This window comes from Dama dama, chromosome 12 (genome assembly GCF_033118175.1).
Source record: "Dama dama isolate Ldn47 chromosome 12, ASM3311817v1, whole genome shotgun sequence".
Classification (NCBI taxonomy): domain Eukaryota; kingdom Metazoa; phylum Chordata; class Mammalia; order Artiodactyla; family Cervidae; genus Dama; species Dama dama.
In genome coordinates this window covers 96,750,664-96,772,383 of record NC_083692.1, presented here as the reverse complement: position 1 = coordinate 96,772,383, position 21,720 = coordinate 96,750,664, and the positions used below count along the sequence as shown (strand labels likewise).

At 40.7% G+C, this 21,720-nt stretch overlaps 1 protein-coding gene across 1 annotated transcript in view; it reads right to left on the bottom strand.

The window, feature by feature from the left end:
- CCDC112 (coiled-coil domain containing 112) overlaps nt 1-1,374 on the bottom strand; it is a 37,343-nt gene extending 35,969 nt beyond the window's left edge. Inside the window, exon 1 of the mRNA XM_061158186.1 lies at nt 1,297-1,374. Within this exon, the coding sequence (XP_061014169.1) occupies nt 1,297-1,329 (33 nt within the window). The 5' untranslated portion in view covers nt 1,330-1,374. The remainder of the gene's footprint in view (nt 1-1,296) is intronic.
- Nucleotides 1,375-21,720: the final 20,346 nt, after the last annotated feature.

Genomic DNA, 21,720 nt, shown 5'->3' with positions numbered 1-21,720 from the left:
CTTAATCCCAATAGAGCACTTTTCCCTGAAAATTCAAACCCATCTGATGAACATGAACGTACCATTAAAAATTAATTTCAGAAGTTGTTACAGGGTCATTCTTCTATAGTTGGATAGAAAATTAAACTCATGTATCATATCATATATTCCCTTGGATTTATAAAAAAAAATGTCAGGAACTCCGAGCTCATAGGAACACAATAAATTTTCAATGACATATTCATTTCTTTATATAAATGCAGAAGTTAAGAAATTGTACATCATGAAAATGATAAAGAAAATATTAAAGAAATATATTTAAAATATATATAAAATATAAAGAAAATATTACTGAATGGTTGAGACTTCTGTAATGTTTGAGGTTTATTTACAATTACATATATTAATTTGAGCAGCTATATACTGGCTACCTCTGGGCTTCTTTTTATGTGAGAAAAAGAACTACTTTTTAAACCAGTGTTTTTTGAATTTTTGTTAAACATAGACTGAGATAATCTGAACATTTTAATACTAGCTGGTGCTTATGTCACTTCATTTATGTCCGACTCTTTGCAACTCCATGGACCATAGCCCACCCGGCTCCTCTGGCAAGAATACTGGAGTGAGTTGCCATGCCCTCCTCCAGGAGATCTTCCTGATCCAGGGATTGAACCTGCGTCTTCTGTGTCTCCTGCACTGCAGGTGAATTCTTTATTGCTGAGCCACAGGGGAAGCCCCAGATGCATGCATGATCAGTGGTGTCAGACTCTTTGCGATCCCATGGACTGTCAGGCTCCTCTGTCCATGGGAATCTTCAGGCGAGAATACTGGAGTGGGTTGACATTTCCTTCTCCAGTGCTTATAACATACAACAGAAAGGAAATGTCTAGTGATAGGCATAATTTGGAGCACAAAGACACTATATGACTTGCTCACATTGGAAGGAAAATCAGTAAGTGTTAGAGCCATTATCAATGAAAGACTATAGCTATCAAACCAGGCTTCCAAGGACAGGAAAATACAAGGGAAGTGGACAGCCTACCCTGACTTGAGCAAGGAAGTAGGCAGCACTGAAAGATTGCTCAGAGGGTGATATAGATCTGACTGCAGAAGTACTTGGTGGAAACCTCAGTGGAATCAAAAGAGAAAGAAAGAAAGAAAAAAAGGAAAGGTTTTGGTTTTGAACAAATATGTACAGCCAAGTGTGTGCTTGACTTGGCTATTGGTCAGTGTAAATGAATAAGATTTGCTTCCTCTGTCTGTCAATATTTCCACAAAGGCTAGTCCTTAGCTTGGGAGGCAGGGATGCTCACTTACTTGGCAGAGCTTGGGATTGTAGCTATCAGGCATCTATTGCAGAATTGTTTTCCTTCTTTAAGGCTGTCAGGCCATGGGGAGACTACGAAGAAGGGCACAGACAGGATCTTTCAGTATGGAGTAGATTAGATGATAGATTGATAAGATAATTCTAATTGACATATCCTGAAATGTATTCATTGAAAACATAGATTATACTTTTTCTTTTAACACTCATGAAGTGGGTCATTTTTGTCACAAAAACGACCATATATTTTGGCCAGCAAAACCTCAAGAAATGTCAAAAAGCAGAAACAATGCAGATATAATCCTCTGATCACACACACACATATACAAAAGTGAAAACACATAAAGACTCTATTACATAAATATTTAAGACTCCCAAGTCAAAGAAAATATGAAAACTAAAACTGCAATCTAATTAAAATACATTGGAAACACTACAAACCAACATACATGGAATACAGCTAAATCCATCCTCAGAAGAAAATAAGCAATTTCAATAGTTATATTAATAAATAAGAAAGAATAAAAATAAATGAACTAACCACTCAACTCAAGAAGATGGGGGGAAAATCAATAATCAAAACAGGAAAAAAAGGAGAAATGAATTAAGAAATATAAAAAAATAAAAAACAGGGAAATGACAATTCTAATGAATAACCAGTTAAGACAGATAAATCACTGGCTAACCTGATCAAGAATTAAAATCAAGAAAGCCCCACTAAACATACATAAGAAAAATGAAAAAAAAAAAAAAAAAAGAATCACAGGAGGCAACTTTGCTCACAACTGTCTGCAAATAAATTTGAAAATCCAGATGAAATGGATCATTTTTCTAAGAAAATACATTTTACTAAAGTTGGAAAGTTAAAAATCTAAATTAAATATTAAAAACCTAAGAAAAAGGAAAAAATATTAAAATGGTAGGCTCCCAAAGAGCACCAGACCCAGAGGACTTCACAGACTGATATTATGAAACTTAACAGAACAAACAGCCTCTGATGCATTTTAAATTGTTCCAGAGCAGAGATAAAGAGTAGGAAACTTCCAAATTCTAATAGCAGCATATGTTTGTTACCAAAAACTGACAGCAATAGCACAAAAAAGAAATTAGCTATGAATATTGCTGCAGAAAATGTTTACCAAGTTTCAGCAAACAGAATCCAGTAACATATTGGAAGAATTAAAAGAAAACTACTTTGCCCCCACCCAGTATCATAAGAACGTTTCAATATTATTCCCTATGATACGAAGTGGTTGGGTACCATTCATTGGCTCACTCAGCATCTATATACTGCAGAGACTGAAAAGCTCAGAATCCTCATTTCCCAGGCTCCCTTGTAGTTAGGGTTCACAATGTAAAATCTATTTTGCTAATCAGATGCATTTCTGTGGAATTCCATTTCAGAACTCAACTGAGTATGGGAAAGCACGGTGGTGAGGCACATTTTTCCAGGACACGTCACGGCAGACGCAATGAAACCCCTCAGCTGCCAATTCTAGCATCAGTTTCCTTATTCAGAGGTATGAGAGAGACAGGTGTGTTCCTGCAGGCAAGAATTCTGGTAGCAACTTCTTGTTCCCAACCACATGAAGACAGTGTGCTCTTGGCGCTAAGAGTGGAGGTGTGACTTCCTACTGTGGCAGGGGGAGCGGGTCTCCTGGTGGGCTAGGTCTACAGTGTGGATTTGGGCGATATTCCCAGAGAAGCTTGCACCTCTAGCTTTCCACTGATTCATAAGCAGTTTATTCCCTGTATTAATTCCCTTTCACTTTTCTGCAAGTGAACTCTGGCTGATAAAATAGGTTAAAAGGGAGAAAAAGTATACAATTTTCTTCAAATATGCTGGAAAGGCACTTGATGAATTTCAACATCCATAATTAATTTTTAAAATCTTCACAATATAGGAAAGATCCATACTTCTTAAAAGCCAGTATTTATGTTTAGTTAGGAAACACTAGAAGTACTCCCATTAAAATCAACAACAAGACAATTATGTCCACAGTCACCACTATTATTTAGCATAACTCTAGAGGCTTAACCAATGCAATTAGACAAGAGAAATATATAAGAGGTATAAACACTAGAAGAGTGGTACATTATTATTATTCATAGATAACCGTACACCTGCAAAACCCAATAAACTCAGTTAAAAATCTGTTATAAACAATATGAGAATTTATGAGAAGGATGGATACCAGATTAGTGTGCAAAAATGAACTGCCTTCATTCATAGAAACAACCAGTCAGAAGACATCATGGATATGCCAATTTTAAAAAAGAAAAAAAAAGAAATAAACACCAAAATTTCAATAGCAAAAAAGGAAAATACCTAAAGTTAAACTGAAACACAGGTCCTAACAAAGATGACATTGAAATTAGTCACTCTTTTAGAGAGAACTCATACAAAAGGATAACTTTCTTACCCAGGTATGTCTGAAAGTGCTTTTATTTTGCCCGTACCTGAAGGAGAGCTTGGCTCAGTACAGTACTCTAGAGAAAGAAAGAAATTATCCCTCAGAAACACTGAAGATACTGTTCTCTTTTCTATTATATCCAGTATTGCCACCGAGAAGTCCAGGAACAATCTGATTCTTTTCTATCTATAGCTAACCTCGTCCTTTAACTTGGAAGCTCTTTAGAAAAGCAAAAACAAAAGCAAATCATCTTGCTATTTACTGTGAGAGATTTGAGCAGAACTCAAAGCCTACCAAATCCAGGAGAGCACTAGCGTGTCCACTCCATTACGTCTGACCCCAGAATGTCTATTTAATGTAGAAAACCGAACACCAAAAGTGTAAGCAAAATTAATCTTCAACCAATTCAGTTCGTATTCTTTAATGACTTCCTACCAGTGAAATTTGAGAACCTCATCTTTGTTTCATTCCTAAACAACAGAAAACGGCATTTTAGTTTTTATCCACCAGATGGCACCTGAGAAACGATAAACAACAGTAGAGAGACTGATTCTTAACAAAAGAACATATTTTCATCTTTTATGCATGAAAGTTAGAATGTTCTTCTTAGGATATACCAGCATTTAGGGTATGAAGGCACATACCAGTTAAAAGCCAGGCAGGAAAATAAAAACATTCACTCCCATATTCAGATTCTCAAATACAGTCAACTGACATTCAGTCTCTCAAATAGATTTCACTTTCCCACATTTTATACTAAACCTAAGAGGTCTTTTTAGTGAAAACTGTTAGAATAGTTTTTAATACTACTAATTTCTATATGATATAAACAGTTAAAAAACTCAACTACTTATTTCAGAATGTAAACCAAAAGATTAGAGACTTGTAACTTTGAAGTTAACAAGTTAATGTTTACCAATAATCTTGTTCGTCTTTGGTAATCTATTATTCCCTATTGTGTGTGACCAGACTCCTTAAATGACCTACAAACCCTGCATTTTGTGGCCCTGTCCATCTTCCTGTTTCCCTCTTCTTCTAAACAGAAAATTAGAACCTATTTGGACACATATACAAAATGAGGACTAACTTTAGACAGAGTTACCAAATACCAGAGCAATTAAGTGTCTTTTTTTTAACAACTATTTTTGTCCACTGGCCAAGTGGTATGTGGATAACAAAACCACTGGTCATTTATGAAGCTAATCCTAGGTGAATCGACACTTATATTTTTTTATCACCCTCATTCACTCACTCGGGAATCAAGCACAGATACGACACTAAATCCTTTCATAGAGCTTTCTTCCTTCCTGGGGAGATTACTGGGGTTTGTCAAGTAGGACACTGCAGTGCAATTACCACCTCTGAGCTGGGTGCAAGGGTGGGGCAGCTCTTCCAGCCAGGAAAGGGCTTGGATGGGGGCTTTCCCAAGCACTGCCACAGCATGGCGCAGGGATCATGAATGGAATTATTCCATGAGTCATCCCATAAGTATTAACCACATATTCAGCAGCTGTCTTATTGACCAATCATTAGGTGCCAGTTACACTGATTCAAGCTGGGGCTACAATGCCAAATGAGACATGTCCTTGCCCCTAAAACGCTTACGACCCTTTAGGGAAGACAGATTTTCAAGGAAAACCAACGAGTGACGTCCAGCATGGCCCACATAAATACGACATACAGTATATCATGGGAATACCCAGCCCAGTGTAAATTAGATTTGGGATCAGAGGTCCTCAAGACAGTTTTCTTAAAGAGGAGACAGCCAAGGTCAGTTTTCAAGGACAAAGAAAGGGCAAACAACTTTTTAGAAGAGAAAATAATCTGAGAGAGGGCACAGAGAAATGAGACACAACGGCTCATTTAGGGAACTAGAGGGCAGTTAACTAGAAGCCAGTTAACTAGAAGCCAGTTAATTCGTCCGCTGCCGCTCTCACAGCCCAACCCTACCCAGTGAATAATTCCCTTTTTTTTTGCACATGAGAAAAAAATAGAGATAATAGAAAAGTTTCAAAATGAGTGACAGTTAAAGGAAACACAAGTTTACAAGTCAGCACAAGCTGCTATTACCAGTTATCGAGAGAAAACAATTGACTCTAGTGAGAATGTATTGCATCTGCAAGAGATGCTCCTGTAGTCTGGGTTGCAAGAAGCCTACAGGAAAAGCCGATGAGCTGCCACTTTCTAAGGAGATGCCATCAGGAAAGCAACAGTGAGGAGACATGAAGTGAGGCAGACTGGAGTATGCCTGTGGCTGGTAACATGTAGAGTTAAAGCTCCATCTCATGGGATGTGTTCGGTAAGATCAGATAAGCTACTGCATCTCAAGGCAGCCAATCAGGGGACGGGAAAAGGAAGGAATTTATGTGTTAGCTCTTCCCCACTCCTCATTTTCCCACTGGTCATGAGTCGGCCCCGTGGAGCATTAACTACCCTGGCAAGGCATGACTCAGTCTCCCCAGGCATGGAGGGGAAGCTGAGGTCATAGTGCTTCACTGAAGGGGGCATTTGTCATGCTATGTGGCTACTCATTACCTTTGGGCTCATTTTGTATTTGGAGAATGTACTAATTTAAGAGTCTGCTCTCCAGAGAAGTCATAAACTCTTTTGGCACCTTAGATTTGAGGATGGAGGGTCCAGATTCTGCCAATCAGACCCCCCTGGCCGAGAACTTGGGGAAGTGAGCACGGTACCTTACAGAATCCATCCTGACAGGTAGACGGAGAAGCAGCACCTTCTAGAGACCGTGGCCAGAGGCCCTAGCAGTAGCCTTTAGTTTCTAGCACTGGGGGTGGGAGATGGGCTGTCTGGACTTAGAGAGACAGGGATAGTGGGGTATCTTCTAGAGCCATCCTCCTAGGTAACTTGCGTGTAGCTCCTGGTCTCAGAGCATCCATGGTTGATTCTCTTGTCCTCACTAAGATTCTGAGAACTACTTAAAACCTTTAATAAAAAAATTTTTTTTTTTTGCTTAAACTAACCAGAGTATTTTTTTTTTTAACTCTGGAACCTTGAAAGATTCATGTAGCCTAAAAATAAATTTGGAGTTGTCTTTAAATCATGATATACTTCTAATCTTAGATCTGCTCATTTATGTGAAACATGTCTCATTAGTTTCAACTCCATATCCTATAATCAAAGAGTCTGAGGCATAGAAGGATCCTTTCAGAGACATTTTATCACTTACCTTTGGCTTTGAGCAGATCTTTATATCACACCCACACTCATTTGAGGGAACCGAGTTTCTCCTGAAACAAACAAAAAAAAGGTAATTTTTACTAGCTCAAATGTTTTTCTGTCAGTCATCCAATGAGCAGGGCTGAGAGGCCACTCTTGGGAAATTTTATTTATGTGAGAGACAGGTGAAGGGCCTACAGGCTGTAACCTAATTTAGTCAAACACTTCTGGTACAAAAATAAACAGTGGCCTAAAAATCAGTAATTTTACTGTAATATCTAGAGAAACCAGGTCACTATTTCCAGCCCTAAGTTTGTCCCCTGGTCTCTTAGCATTTAACTATGTCATGAATTTCCTTTTGATAAGGTTTATTAACAAACTTAAAGTAAGAATAAAAAATTTAAGGCAAAACCCACAGTGAAGATCCACAGTGAAAAACAAAAGCACTGGGACAAAATATCTTTGACCAGCATTGTTAAAACAAGCCTGTCAAATGCCAGGAGTTTATCCAGGGCACTTGAGCAGTTCACTTTAGGGAAATAGTCAAATGGCCCATAATGCTGTCTCAATTGAAATTCAAGTTCACCAGATATTTCTCAACTGAGAGAGGTCCCAGTGAAGTAGTTGAGGGTTTATGGACTCGCTTACGTGCGTGCATGCTAAGTCGCTTCAGTCATGGCCAACTCTGTGGGGCCCTATGGACTGTAGCCCACCAGGCTCCTCTATCCATGGGATTTTCCAGGCAAGAACACTGGAGTGGATTGCTGTGCCCTCCTCCAGAGTCAGACCTAAATTCAAACCTAGATTCTCCCATTGACCCACTAGCTGTGCAAACCAGGGGCAAATTACTTAACTCTCTGCTTCCAGTCATTTTCTTTGCATGTCTGGGTGGGTTGTTTGTGAGGTTTAAATTAGGTGATGGTTTAAATAAGGTTGTAGAGCTGTCTGCACCCTGGCAGAGCCCAGCAAGAGCCCCAGAGCCCCAGGCCCTGTTTTCCCACACACACGTGCTTCTCTTTAAACTTTTCTCAGAGGAGCACTCTGTGGAGAAAGCAAAATGTGTGGTTCCAGGAAAGACTGGCCTTTCTAAGCCACCAAATTAGATGAAAAGCTTTTTTTATTTTATAAACTCCATTTAGAAAATGCATTTTGTTACACGATTAGAGCAAATGCCCAATATTTAATTTGCTTCAGTAAAATCAGGGGCCAATCCTCTTTCAGTTCATTAAAAATAAAATCCTACTAGAAGACACGCTTCTCATCTGTCCCACTTTGAAATTCTCACTTGAACCTGTGTCTATTAGAAATTCAGAATTCTTGCTAGAGTTAATATTTCTTAAGTCTGTTCAAACCAACATTCCATAATTTACATGAAGAATATTAAAGCTTGGTCAAGACTATAACATTTTCAGATCATTTGCTTGACATTTAAAACTTCTGGATTTAAATATGGAATTGAATTTATTTTTTTTTTTATAATTGTCTAGTATGTAAGTTCTGTGAGTTTTTTTTTTTTTTTTTTTTTATAATTGTCTGTTTCCCTTCACTAGTATATAAGTTTTATTCTAGAATCTCACCTGGTACATAGTAGGAACTTAATAAGTCACTGTTGAGTGAATGAATGAATGGTGAATGAACTGTTATAGCCACACTTTCCCGGAAACAGACTCACTCAGAAGGACAATGCAGATAGTGAAGTGCAGTTTATTACACCGGCGGGCCCAAGGCAGAGTCTCCTCTTAGCCAAGGACCCCGACCAGCATTTGTGAAAATCTTTTATACCCCATGTGTATGTGTCCAAACCCACTATCCCAATTCCCTTGAGACTTACATAAACAAAGGAAGGGTAAATACAACTACAATAACCTCATCATTCACGTGTTATGTGTTCAAACAGTCAATAATCAATAAGCCCGCAGTTACATTCCAAATAGTTAATAACCGATAAGCCTGTGCTTACATTCTGATAGATAGTGTCCGGAGGCAGGGGTGATTAGTGTCTGTTTTCTCTTCTTTAAGATTCCCCTGCCCGGAGGGGGGTCTTATCCTTCCATTGTCATTCCCACAGGCGCTAAGCACAGAGTTCAGAGTCCACTGGAGAGGTGGCCGCACACGATCAGCACAGACAGGCCTGAGATGGAGTCCAGGCCCTATGAATTCCTTCTTCAGAACCAGTAAGCTTTTTGCCACACAACTGAAGAAATAGTATCTGGGCTAGAAAATAAGATCTGTATTAGGCTAAGCTTCTTTCATCTAAATATACAGAATATTACATGTAGTTTTTCTTTTCATTAAATTACTTTAAACTCTTCCCTATTTTTGATTTCTAAAGCTTATCTAGCACTATTCACATGTATGAACTGTGCACATTTTACCTTGTATGCAGATTTAAATACATTTTCAATGAAAATATCCATGTACTATTGACAATTGCATTAGACATGTTTGTTCCTAAGAGACATTCCTGAAGAACAGATGCCTGCTTTCATGGTAGTCTTAGTTTGCCAGTATAGATAATTTAAGGGGCTGTTTAGATCTCACATTCTGTGTAGAATATTCGTCTAATTTTGGTAATAGTGCAAAAGAACTTATGGTTGAGGTCTTTCCAAGAGTTAATGACATCATTTCTTCCATATGACAAATCCAGTTTTAGTTTTTGTGAAAACATGAGAGAACTACTCTCGCATATGTAGCTTCATAAATGGCATAGTGGTAAAGAATCTGCCTGTCAATGTAGGAGATGTAAGAGATGTGGGTTTGATACCTGGGTCAGGACGATCCTCTGGAGTAGGAAATGGCAACGCACTCCAGTATTCTTGCCAGGAAAACTCCATGGACAGAGGAGCCTACAGTCCACGGGGTCAGAGTCCAACATGACAGGGAATGAGCACACACTCTCACATACAACATGATTTTCCTTAATGGGCTTTTATACGTTAATAACATTTCACTTTTTTTTTTTTAACTGGAAATGGAACCATTAACCAAAAGTTCAAAAGAGTTTATAAGTGATTTTTGTTCTCTTCTGAAAGAGGGACTTGATTGACCTTCTGACCACGCTGCTAGAGGAAAAACTACCTGAAAGGAAAAAATTACGTGCAGACATTTTGGTGAACTCGGCACTCAGGGAAATTTCATTTGTCTGCTGGCCTTAATGGCACTTTGATGAAGAGTAACAAGGAGGAATGGAATTGCTAGTTAAAACACACTTCCATAGACTTTTCGGGTAGGGAAGTCCAGCCTAAGCGGCAGGAGACAGGATGCGCCTATCCGAAGATCTTCTTTTGGAAGCACATCCAGGAGAGCTCCGCCTGACACAGTCTCTGCCACGTTATACTAACAACACTCCAATGACACCTTGCTCTTTGACCCAAATTAATTTTCCCTAGAAAGTTCTTATTTTTTATTTTTTACCGTTCTTTACCTCAGACTTTTGGTAAATTGTGAGGTAAAAACCTTGCTGAGTCATTGATTCTTCATCAAACAACTACTTATTAAGGACCAATCATGGACCAGGGAAATTCTAGGGTCTCACATAGTTCATGTACTCATGGAGGAAGATGCTTATCAAATAAGCAAATAAGATAATTTCAGTCAGTAGTGAGGGCTCTGCACAGAATGGAAGAGGAAGATGTAATGGAGGACGTGAGTGGGAGATTGTGAGAGAAAACGGGTTGGGGAAGTGCCGTCTGAGCTGAGATCCGCCACACGAGCCGGACGCGGCAGCCCCGTGGAGATGCGGGGACACGGCGTGCCAGGCAGGCGGAAGGGCGAGGGGAGCGGCGCACACAGCTCGGGCAGGACAGCCTGACACCTGCCGGGAAGGAAAGGAGGCTGATGCCACGGATCCCAGTAAGCAGGCGGGAGGAGGGTGGCAAATTGAGGTCAGAGAAGTAGCAGGGCAGATCACAGAATTCTGATTTTAGGTTAAAATGAGAAGTTGGTGAAAGATTTTAGTCAAAGGAGGGACATAATCTGGTCTGTGTCTTCACAGATGGAGCGGCATGCTGTGTGACAAATGGATCTATGTTAGCTTTGGACTGACACCAATTCATCCAGGAGTTCTCCTGGGGTCAGTGAAAGGGCTGTTATTTTTATTTTCTGTTTTTGGCAAATCTGGATGAGTTTCTCTTTCTCCTTATCTTTAGACTTGACCTCCAGAAATAGCAGGACCTTCTAGGTGATAACCTTTCCCATCCCCAGACGACATGACCATCGTGATCTAGTATAGGAGAAAAGCAGTCCACTGCCTCTTGCTTTCCTAGCAAACACATTTTGTTTGTCTGACCTGAAAAAGCCACGCTGCAGCTCTGCCAGGACCCAGGGATTTTTGACAGGTCAGCTATACTCAATTAATCAGAGTGACTGCAGTTTCCTCTGAAAGTAGGAACCAGTTCCATCAGGTTACGGCCCTCATGACACTGGCCTGTAAGGCCTAAAACATGGCCAACTGTACAGGTTTCCTTAGTGTGAGGCTTCAGAATGACGACTGGAGGATAAACTACTTGAAGTCTGAACTGCACTAGGCCCTCAGTGGATGGGGCGAGACTGTGCTCCAAGACCTGTGTGTCAACTTTAACAGGGACAGTGACGACGACAGTCACCACTTCCTGAACACTGAGTTTTCGCCAAGCATTCATCCTACTCAGGTGTTGGCAAACTCTTGTAAAGGACCAGACAGAAAACGTTCTCAGTTTGTGGGCCAGATGGTCTTGTTGCACGCAGAGCGCAATTCTGCTGTTGCAGTGGGAAGGCAGCCAGAGGTAACAGGGAAGGAACGGGTACGGCTGTGTTCCAGCGACACTGAATTTTCCCAAACAGGGGTGGGGCTGGATGAGGTCCACAGGACACAGCGTGATGGCCCCTGATCTAGATGACTTACTTGTATTAACTTACTTGATCTTCAAAGCACTCTGATTATACCAAAGACGAACTGTGGCACAGACAGGTGGTGTAGAGGGCACAGCGCGTACCCTAGAGCTGAAGGTCACACCCACACAGCGTGACTCTGGGCACTGAGCACAGAGTCAGCTCAAGTGTGGCATGACCAGGACTCGCCCTGGGCTTAGCCATCTACAGACTCCATCAGCAAGTTTTACAGGTTATCTGGATTCTTTCTAAGAGGCCTACCTCACAGGACTGTCAGAGAACAAAATCTTGGAGAATGTAATGAACCAAACAGCACAATGCTTATACCACAGCACAGTGCTTTGGAGGACCTGCCAAGTCACTACACACTTCTGTGTCCTTTGGATGTGATATTTGAGGGATACCTGCAGTCTCTGGGCTATCGGGGGCACCTGTGCCTGGGTATCTGTGAACATCTTGGCAGTTCATGGAAGAACTATAATATTAGCAGCCACATGGAACAACGACTGGTTCAAAATTGGGAAAGAAATACGTCAAGGCTGTATATTGTCACCCTGCTTATTTAACTTACATGCAGAGTACATCATGTGAAATGCCAGGCTGGATGAAGCACAAGCTAGCATCAAGATTGCCGGGAGAAATATCAATAACCTCAGATGTGCAGATGACACCACCCTTATGGCAGAAAGCGGAGAGGAACTAAAGAGCCTCTTGATGAAGGTGAAAGAGGAGAGTGAAAAAGCTGGCTTAAAACTCAACATTCAAAAAACTAAGATCATGGCATCTGGTCCCATCACTTCACGGCAGATAGATGGGGAAACAATGGAAATAGTGACAGACTTTATTTTCTCGGGCTCCAAAATCACTGTGGATGGTGACTGCAGCCATTAAATTAAAAGACGCTTGCTCCTTAGAAGGAAAGCTATGACCAACCTAGACAGCATATTAAAAAGCAGAGACATTACTTTGCCCACTAAGGTCCATCTAGTCAAAGCTATGGTTTTTCCAGTAGTCATGTATGGATGTGAGAGTTGGGCCATAAAGAAGGCTGAATGCCAAAGAATTAATGCTTTTGAGCTGTGATGTTAGAGAAGACTCGTGAGAGTCTCTTGGACTGCAAGGAGATCCAACCAGTCAATCCTAAAGGAAATCAATCCTGAATATTCACTAGAAGGACTGATGCTAAAGCTCCAATACTTTGGCCACCTGATGTGAAGAGCTGACTCATTAGGAAAGACCCTGATGCTGGGAAAGATTGAAGGCAGGAGGAGAAGGGGACGATAGAGGATGAGTTGTATGGCATCACTAACTCAATGGACATGAATCTGAGCAAGTTCTGAGAGATAGTGAAGGATAGGGAAGCCTGGCGAGCAGCAGTCCATGGAGTCGCGAAGAGTCGGACTTAACTGAGCAACTGAACAACAAAGAGCTCTCCGGACTTCCCAGGTGGCTCAATGGTCAAGAACCTGCCTGCCAATGCAGGAGACACAGGATTGATCCCTGGGTTGGGAAGATCCCCCGGAGGAGGAAATGGCAACCCTTCCCAGTGTTCTTGCTTGAAAAATTCCATGAACAGAGGAGCCTGGTGGGCTACATACAGTCCATGGGTTCGCAAACAGTCGAACACGACTGAGAACACACACAAGATTTTTATACTTCTGTTTTTACCTTACATATCCCTTTGATTATTGCGGGGATCAAATAAATGGGAGAGAAATACAGAGGATAGTGGAGAATAAAGAATTTCTGGGATAACAGATTCGGTAGCATAGACTATACACAGAGTGAGACATTTTATGCTTTATTTCTCTAAATATATGGATAAGCATGCTGCGGAACTCTCCTGGATTTTTAAGAGATTAATAAACATACCTGGGTTAAATACATGGGGAAGCTTCAAATACCCATTATCCAGTTTATTCTAACCATATCATCTGCATAGCTAGTTCCATACCAACACCTGGAGTCTGACGGCGCTGGAACACACGGAGCTCATTCAGTTGCACCAGCATCATACACCCTTATGTGTGTGTGTGTGTGTGTTTGTGTTCAGCTCTACGCAATTTTATCCCACGTGTAGATGAATGTAACCACCACCACAATCAAGACACAGAACTGTGTCATCAACACCAGGCTGCCTCCTGCTACTCTTTTATAGCTATGCCCTCCCTGCTTAAACCGTGGCAACCACTAATCTGCTCTCCATAGTGCTATATGTTGCTACTTCAAGAAGGTTACACAAATGGAGTCATACAGTATGTAATACCATATATTTTGAGACTGGCTCTTTAACTCAGCATAACTCCTGTTGTGTATATTAATAGTTCATCTTTTTATTGCTGAGAATGGATGGACCACAGTTTGCTTAACCTCTTAGGCACTGAGGGACAGCTGGGTTGCTTCCAGTTTGGGGTTATAATGAATACAGCTGCAGTGAATATTTGTATACAAGTTTTACGTAAACATACGCTTTCATTTCTCTGGGATAAATCCCCCAAAGGGCAATTGCTGGGTCATATGATAAGCACATGTTTAGTAGTAAAGATTACCAAACTATATTCTGGAGTAACTCTATCACTTTACTCCTATTTGTTTTTAAAGCATACATTAAGTAAGAAAACTCCTTTGTTATCTAATATTAACTACAGTATTTACTCTGTGATTCTTAAAATTACAGGGAAGCCTGGCATGCTGCAGGCCATGGGGTCACAAACAGTCTGATATGACTTAGCAACTGAACAACAACAAATTTTAAAAAACTTAATGAAGTCATTATTTTTCCACCTCATAAATTACAAACCTAACCTTATATCAGATCTGTTTTTAACTTAAAATCCACCCAACGATGGAAGAGAATGAATGTAATCCTCTTCTCTTCATGTCCCTATTACTGAACACATTTTATGCAGTTGATCTTTCTTGATGTTTTCCTCTCTAATCTTATAAAAACAAGACAGTCTCTGTAAGACTCAGGAACATATTTTTCTCATCTTTTATAAGACAAGAATATAAAGCAAAATGAAAACAAAAGATTCTTCCAACATCCTATAGTTTAAGAGCAGAAAATATAAGCTCCTACTGAGTTGACTCAAAAGTACATTTAAAAAAACACAGAGGAAGTTGATTTTTAAGCCCTTCTTTTCCTTTACATTTTCATGTAGGTAGACCAAAAGGTCAAATAGGAGAAACTTTTCTTTCTGAAAAAAAATCAAAAAGTGCTTAGAAGGAAATATAGTGTTCTATATATAAAGAACAAACAGAAACGAGGTCAACCGAGGTGACACAATTTCACTGATTTCAGAAGAAAAGAGTTCATGATTTCAGCTGCCATATTTATGACTCAACTGACAGGTTTTGTTGAGAATCCATGATATGCCAGACACCATGCTAGGTGTAGTAGGGAATTAGGAGTTTAAAAACATAGGATACTTTCCAACCACTTCCTGTCCAGCTGGGAGACACACTGTCCCACATAAAGAGATGGGAGATAGAAACAGAACAGCATATACTTAATAGCTGCACTTACACTGACTGTGGGCCAAACATTGGGCAGAGTGCTTTGCACGTTCCTCGTTACTCAATCCTCACAACAACCCTATGAGGTCACTGCCATCATTCCCATTTTACAGATGAGGAAACTGAAGCTTGGAGAGTCAGTTAAAATGCCACATGTCTCTTATAACAGTCTGCTTTTCCATGTTTACTAAAAACCAGACGGCTTTTGGTTATGTCCTCATGTACAACACCTTTCCTGCCCCAAGGAGGAGTGAAGAAGTCCCCTCTCCACAAGTGTGTGGCCTGAGCTGGGCAGCAGCTGTCGGGCACAGGCATGGCACAGAGACTCACTCATATCAGTTCAGTTTAGTCGCTCAGTCGTGTCTGGCTATTTGCGACCCCATGCACTGCAGCATGCCAGGATTCCCTGTCCGTCACCAACTCCTGGATCCTGCTCAAACTCATGTCCATCAGGTCGGGGATGCCACCGAACCAACTCATCCTCTGATGTCCCCTTCTCCTCCTGCCTTCAATCTTTCCCAGAATCAGGGTCCTTTCCAATGAGTCATTTCTTCACATCAGGTGGCCAAAGTAATGGAGTTTCAGCTTCAACATCAGTCCTTTCAATGAATATTCAGGACTTATTTCCTTTAGCATGGGCTGGCTGGATCTCCTTTCAGTCCAAGAGACTCTCAAAAGTCTTCTCCAACACCATAGTTCAAAAGCATCAATTCTTCAGCAGTCAGCTTTCTTTATAGTCCAACTCTCACATTGACATATGACTACTGGAAAAACCATAGCTTTGACTAGACAGACCTTTGTGGACAAAGTAATGTCTCTGCTTTTTAATATGCTGTCTAGGTTGGTCATTGCTTTTCTTCCAAGGAGCAAGTGTCTTAATTTCATGGCTGCAGTCACCATCTGCAGTGATTTTGGAGCCCAGAAAAATAAAGTCAGCCACTGTTTCTACTGTTTCCCCATCTATTTGCCATGAAGTGATGGGACCAGATGCCATGATCTTAGTTTTCTGAATGTTGAGCTTTAAGCCAACTTTTTCACTCTCCTCTTTCACTTTCATCAAGAGGCTATTTAGTTCTTCTTCACTTTCTGCCATAAGGGTGGTGTCATCTGCATATCTGAGGTTATTGATTTTTCTCCTGGCAATCCTGATTCCAGCTTGTGCTTCATCCAGCCCAGCGTTTCCCATGATGTACTCTGAATATAAGTTAAATAAGCAGGGTGACAACATATAACCTTGACGTACTCCTTTCCCTATATGGAACCAGCCTGTTGTTCCATGTCCAGTTCTAACTGTTACTTCTTGACCTGCACACAGATTTCTCAGGAGACAGGAAAGGTGGCCTGGTATTCCCATCTCTTGAAGAATTTTCTATAGTTTGTCATGGTCCACACAGGCAAAGGCTTTGGCATAGTCAATAAAGCAGAAATAGATGTTTTTCTGGAACTCTCTTGCTTTTTCGATGATCCAGCAGATGTTGGCAATTTGATCTCTGGTTCCTCTGCCTTTTCTAAATCCAGCTTGAACATCTGGAAGTTCACCGCTCACGTACTGTTGAAGCCTGGCTTGGAGAATTTTGAGCATTACGTTACTAGCGTGTGAGATGAGTACAATTATGCGGTAGTTTGAGCATTCTTTGGCATTGCCTTTCTTTGGGATTGGAATGAAAACGGACCTTTTCCAGTCCTGCGGCCACTGCTGAGTTTTCCAAATTCGCTGGCATATTGAGTGCAGCACTTTCACAGCATCATCTTTCAGGATTTGAAATAGCTCAACTGGAATTCCATCACCTCCACTAGCTTTGTTCATAGTGATGCTTCCTAAGGCCCACTTGACTTCACATTCCAGGATATCTGCTTCTAGGTGAGTGATCACACCATCGTGGATATCTGGGTCATAAAGATCTTTTTTGTATAGTTGTTCTGTATGTTCTTGCCACCTCTTCTTAATATCTTCTGCTTCTGTTAGGTCCATACCATTTCTGTCCTTTATTGACCATCTTTGCATGAAATGTTCCCTTAGTATCACTAGTTTTCTTGTGGAGATGTCTAGTCTTTTCCATTCTATTGTTTTCCTCTATTTCTTTGCATTGATCACTGAGGAAGACTTTCTTATCTTTCCTTGCTATTCTGTGAAACTGCATTCAAACATGTATATCTTTCCTTTTCTCCTTTGCCTTTTGCTTCTCTTCTCAGCTATTTGTAAGGCTTCCTCAGACAACCATTTTGCCTTTTTGCATTTCTTTGTCTTGGGGATGGTCTTGATCACTGTGTCCTGTACAATGTCATGAACCTCTGTCCATAGTTCTTCAGGCACTCTGTCTATCCGATCTAATCTCTTGAATCTGTTTGTCACTTCCACTGTATAATCATAAGGGATTTGATTTAGGTCATGCCTGAATGGTCTAGTGGTTTTCCCTACTTTCTTCAATTTAAGTCTGAATTTGGCAATACGGAGTTCATGATCTGAGCCACAGTCAATCCCTGGTCTTGTTTTTGCTGACTCTATAGAGCATCTCCATCTTTGACTGCAAAGTATACAATCAATCTGATTTCAGTGTTGACCATCTGGGGATGTCCATGTGTAGAGTCTTCTCTTGTGTTGTTGGAAGAGGGTGTTTGCTATGACCAGTGCGTTCTCTTGGAAAAGCTCTGTTAGCCTTTGCCCTGCTTCCTTTTGCACTCTAAGACCAAATTTGCCTGTAACTCCAAGTATCTCTTGACTTCCTACTTTTGTATTCCATTCCCCTATAATGACAAGGACATCTTTTTGGGGTGTTAGTTCTAGAAGGTCTTGTAGGTCTTCATAGAACCATTCAACTTCAGCTTCTTCAGCTTTACTGCTTGGGGCATAGACTTCGATTACTGTGATATTGAATCATTTGCCTTGGAAACGAACAGAGATCATTCTGTCACTTTTGAGATTGTACCCATGTACTGCATTTTGGACTCTTTTGTTGACTATGATGGCTACTCCATTTCTTCTAAGGAATTCTTGCCCACAGTAGTAGATATAATGGTCATCTGAGTTAAACCTGCCCACTCATACATGTATATTCTGACATGTATATTTATCAATATACAGCTGTATACTGGACTCACCTGAGCTCCAGGAAGCTGGAGTTAGAGCCCAGATCTTTCCCATTCCAGACAACTCTTTTTCCTTTTTAAAATTTGTCCTTTGGCCCTAGAACCCCCTTTTGAAACATTTCACACTGAGGAAAAGGAAAAAATAAGAATTGCTTTGGTTGAAGAACAGGTTTAGGGAGGGACTGGAGTCCCACCTGCCCTCACCAGCTTCCTCCCCTGGCCTCTGAGGGACTCACACTGACAGTGACCGTTCGAAGCCCTGCTGACTCTAGACTCTGAACACGAGAGGCACGGACACTGGCTGGCCGCAAGGAGGTGAGAGTCCTGAGGACAGACGCGGCAGCCAGCGAGCGGGTGAAGGTACTGGTGCCCCAAGGCCTGTGTCACCAGCCCCTCACCTGCTCGCTGACGCCAGGGTGTCACAGCTACAGTGTCGATGATAAGAGGCAGGTACTTTTAAAGGGGTGAAAGTTTAAGCTACTGACAGTTATCTGCACTTAAACCTAACAAAGAACCAAAGGTTTATAATAGCCAGGAGGCAGAAGAAAATGCAGAGGAAGAAGAAAAAGGCTGTTCAAACTAGCAAGCCAGGGGTTAAAAAGAAAATTTCTTGACTTGACAGTGTTGCAGAGATCCAGCCCTGAGTGTGGAGTTTGTGGCCAGAAACCTTCCCGTCACCTGAAGCGGGTGAAATCCTGTAAAACAGCAGAGATGGCTCAAGGCACAGCGCAGCTGGAGGAAGCAGTGCTTGGACGCTGGATCGGGACTTTCACACAGAGAATAGAATACAATTGTCCAGACTTCAGAAACTTGATACAAAACATGAGGTCATTGAGCTGCTCTTCAAAATGAGCAAATCTTTTAAAGTAGATTTTACTGCTTCCAAAGTTATTTTGTGTTCTTTGGAGGCTTGCTTTCTTACTTTGGTACCATGTGGTTTTCTTTTGATTTCTTAGATGAAAAGAAAATGATAAATATATTCAACATTTACAACAACTCCCAAATTACACATTTTCAAGAGACAGAATTTTCACCCTTGTGTTTCTGATGTAAGTCTTTGATACTCTGCCAGGATATGGTTTCGAGCCATCAATCCATCAGGATGATATAAAAATCTAACGTTTTCTGCCCCCATGAGCCACAGTGCGAGACATTCAACAACGGCAAAAAAACTGGCACGACAGATGATGTTTCAGAGAGCCCACTGGCAGATTTCAGGGTCAGAGATTTCCAAAAGAGGAAAATTTCCTAGAGAGTTTCTATGTAAAGGTTCTTAGTAAGTTTTTTTCCTGTGACAATTGTGAATCACTCATCTTCCCTTTGTGCAGAGCTGCAAGATCAGAACGAGATGTCAGAGCCCAAATGCCTACCTCTTCAAATCCTTTCAATTAACAAGATTCATATTTTAAAAATAAATAATAAAGCAATGCTAGAAAACAAGGACTGCCGCTAACAGATGTTTTGAAAATTCCCTGAGAGACAGCAAGAAGAAGTGGGTTGAGCGAGGATACTGTTGGAGAAGGCTGCTGCAGGCAAGAGTCTGTTCTGCCAAGTACCCCCAGGTCAGAGCCGCTGGGTTCCAGATACAGAGGTATGAGGCTCCCTCACTGTTGGGAGGAGATACTGGTACATGCTTCACTGATGAAAATGCAGTGGGATGGGTTAACATTTTAAATCTGCCATGATTTTCAAACCAGAAATTTCATTTCTAGAGAATTTCCTTAGAAAAATACATATATATGTGCCCAAAGAATACAAAGATATTCATTACGGTAATGATGGCATTATGATATATGCATGTAACAGATACACAACAGTGGAGAAAAAAATGTGTACTGTCATGTAAATGTCATGTACTAGTATGTACTATCATGTAAAGGGTTCCATGATATTGTGCTAAGTTTTTTTTAATTTATAAGTTTTTAAAAAGTAAAACAACACATGAGCCTAATTCCACTTAAGTTAAAATTTTCAATGACTATTTTTCTAACCATAGATCTATAAATATGTATGTGTGTATTTACATAAATGGATATAAAATTTTCTGGAAGGGTATATATACATCAAACTGCTAGCCGTGACCGTCTTCTTCTATATACTTCTATACACTTTAAACTCTTAAAACAAATTAGAATATATTTGTATACTATATAAATTTTTTAAACATTAAAGTTTTGAGAACAGAGAGGAAACCAGGTATTTCAAATATCAAGGAACATATTTAATAAATTGCTAATTTGTAGTTTATTGGTCAAGTAAAGATACCACTCTGTGCTTATTCTGAGTCTCACAGCTTTTAAAGATTGGTGATAGATGTTACAGTGGGGGCGGGGGCTGTGGTGGTTCCTCGCGAGGCCTCTGTGGGTGCTCCCTGGCTGGGAGGAGCCGGAAGCCCCTTGTTACTGCCGCATGGACACTGCCTGGGAGGGAGGGTGTCTCCTTGCCATTGGTGACTGCCCTGGTGCCAGCTGGTGCTGACCCTGCAGAGTGGAAGGCCAGGTCCCGCACGCTCCCACCCAACATCACAAAGGTGCAGGGCTGGTACTGTCGGGCAAAGCACAGAGGCTTCTTACCTGGTCTTTTCTGACACCCTTTTCTGACAGTCTACTGAGGGTAGAAGTCTAGGCTCCCCACCCAACCTTCACTGGGTGTCTGGCTGGCAGAGAGTGGTTATTATCTAAATGCTTTCTGTCTTATTAGATTGCCCTTTCCTGGGTCCTTTGGTTACAGACAGCAGGCTTTTGCTAGGCTTTATTTGTGTCTGTATCCATTGGCTTTTCTGAGGGGCTAGCTTCTTTAGCTCAAAGTCAGGAATAAAGAAGGCAGAAGGAAAAACCCAGAGAATTAAATACCAAGTTGTTCCATGGAGTCCTCTGGCTGATGATGGTCTGCCTTCTCACTCTACCTTTTGGAGTATTTTTATTTTTGTTTTATATAAAATGTCCAGGGTTATTAGTTGCACCTGGTGGGAGGAGTAAAGAGAAGTGTGTCTACTCTACTCCATCCTTTTAGAAGTGGAAGTCCACTTTTTCCTTTGAAAATGTTCTCTTAGTCTACAAAAAAAATGCTTATTCTGACAAGTAAAACAATAAAAATATATAAAGAAAACCTTAATAATATAAACTCTGCCACCATTATCCTCCTATTACTATTCCCCTTTCCAAGATAACCAACATTCCTGACCCAGGGGGTATTCTTTTCATCTTTTTTCCATGTTAGTGCAAACATACATAAACAGAAGTACGCACTTTTATTTCTGTAAAAATGGTTTTCTACTTGTCAAAGACAAGCAAGCTTCTCATTGCATTGAAGTTTAGAAATTACTGCACTATTATTAAAATAGTGGAGGGGACA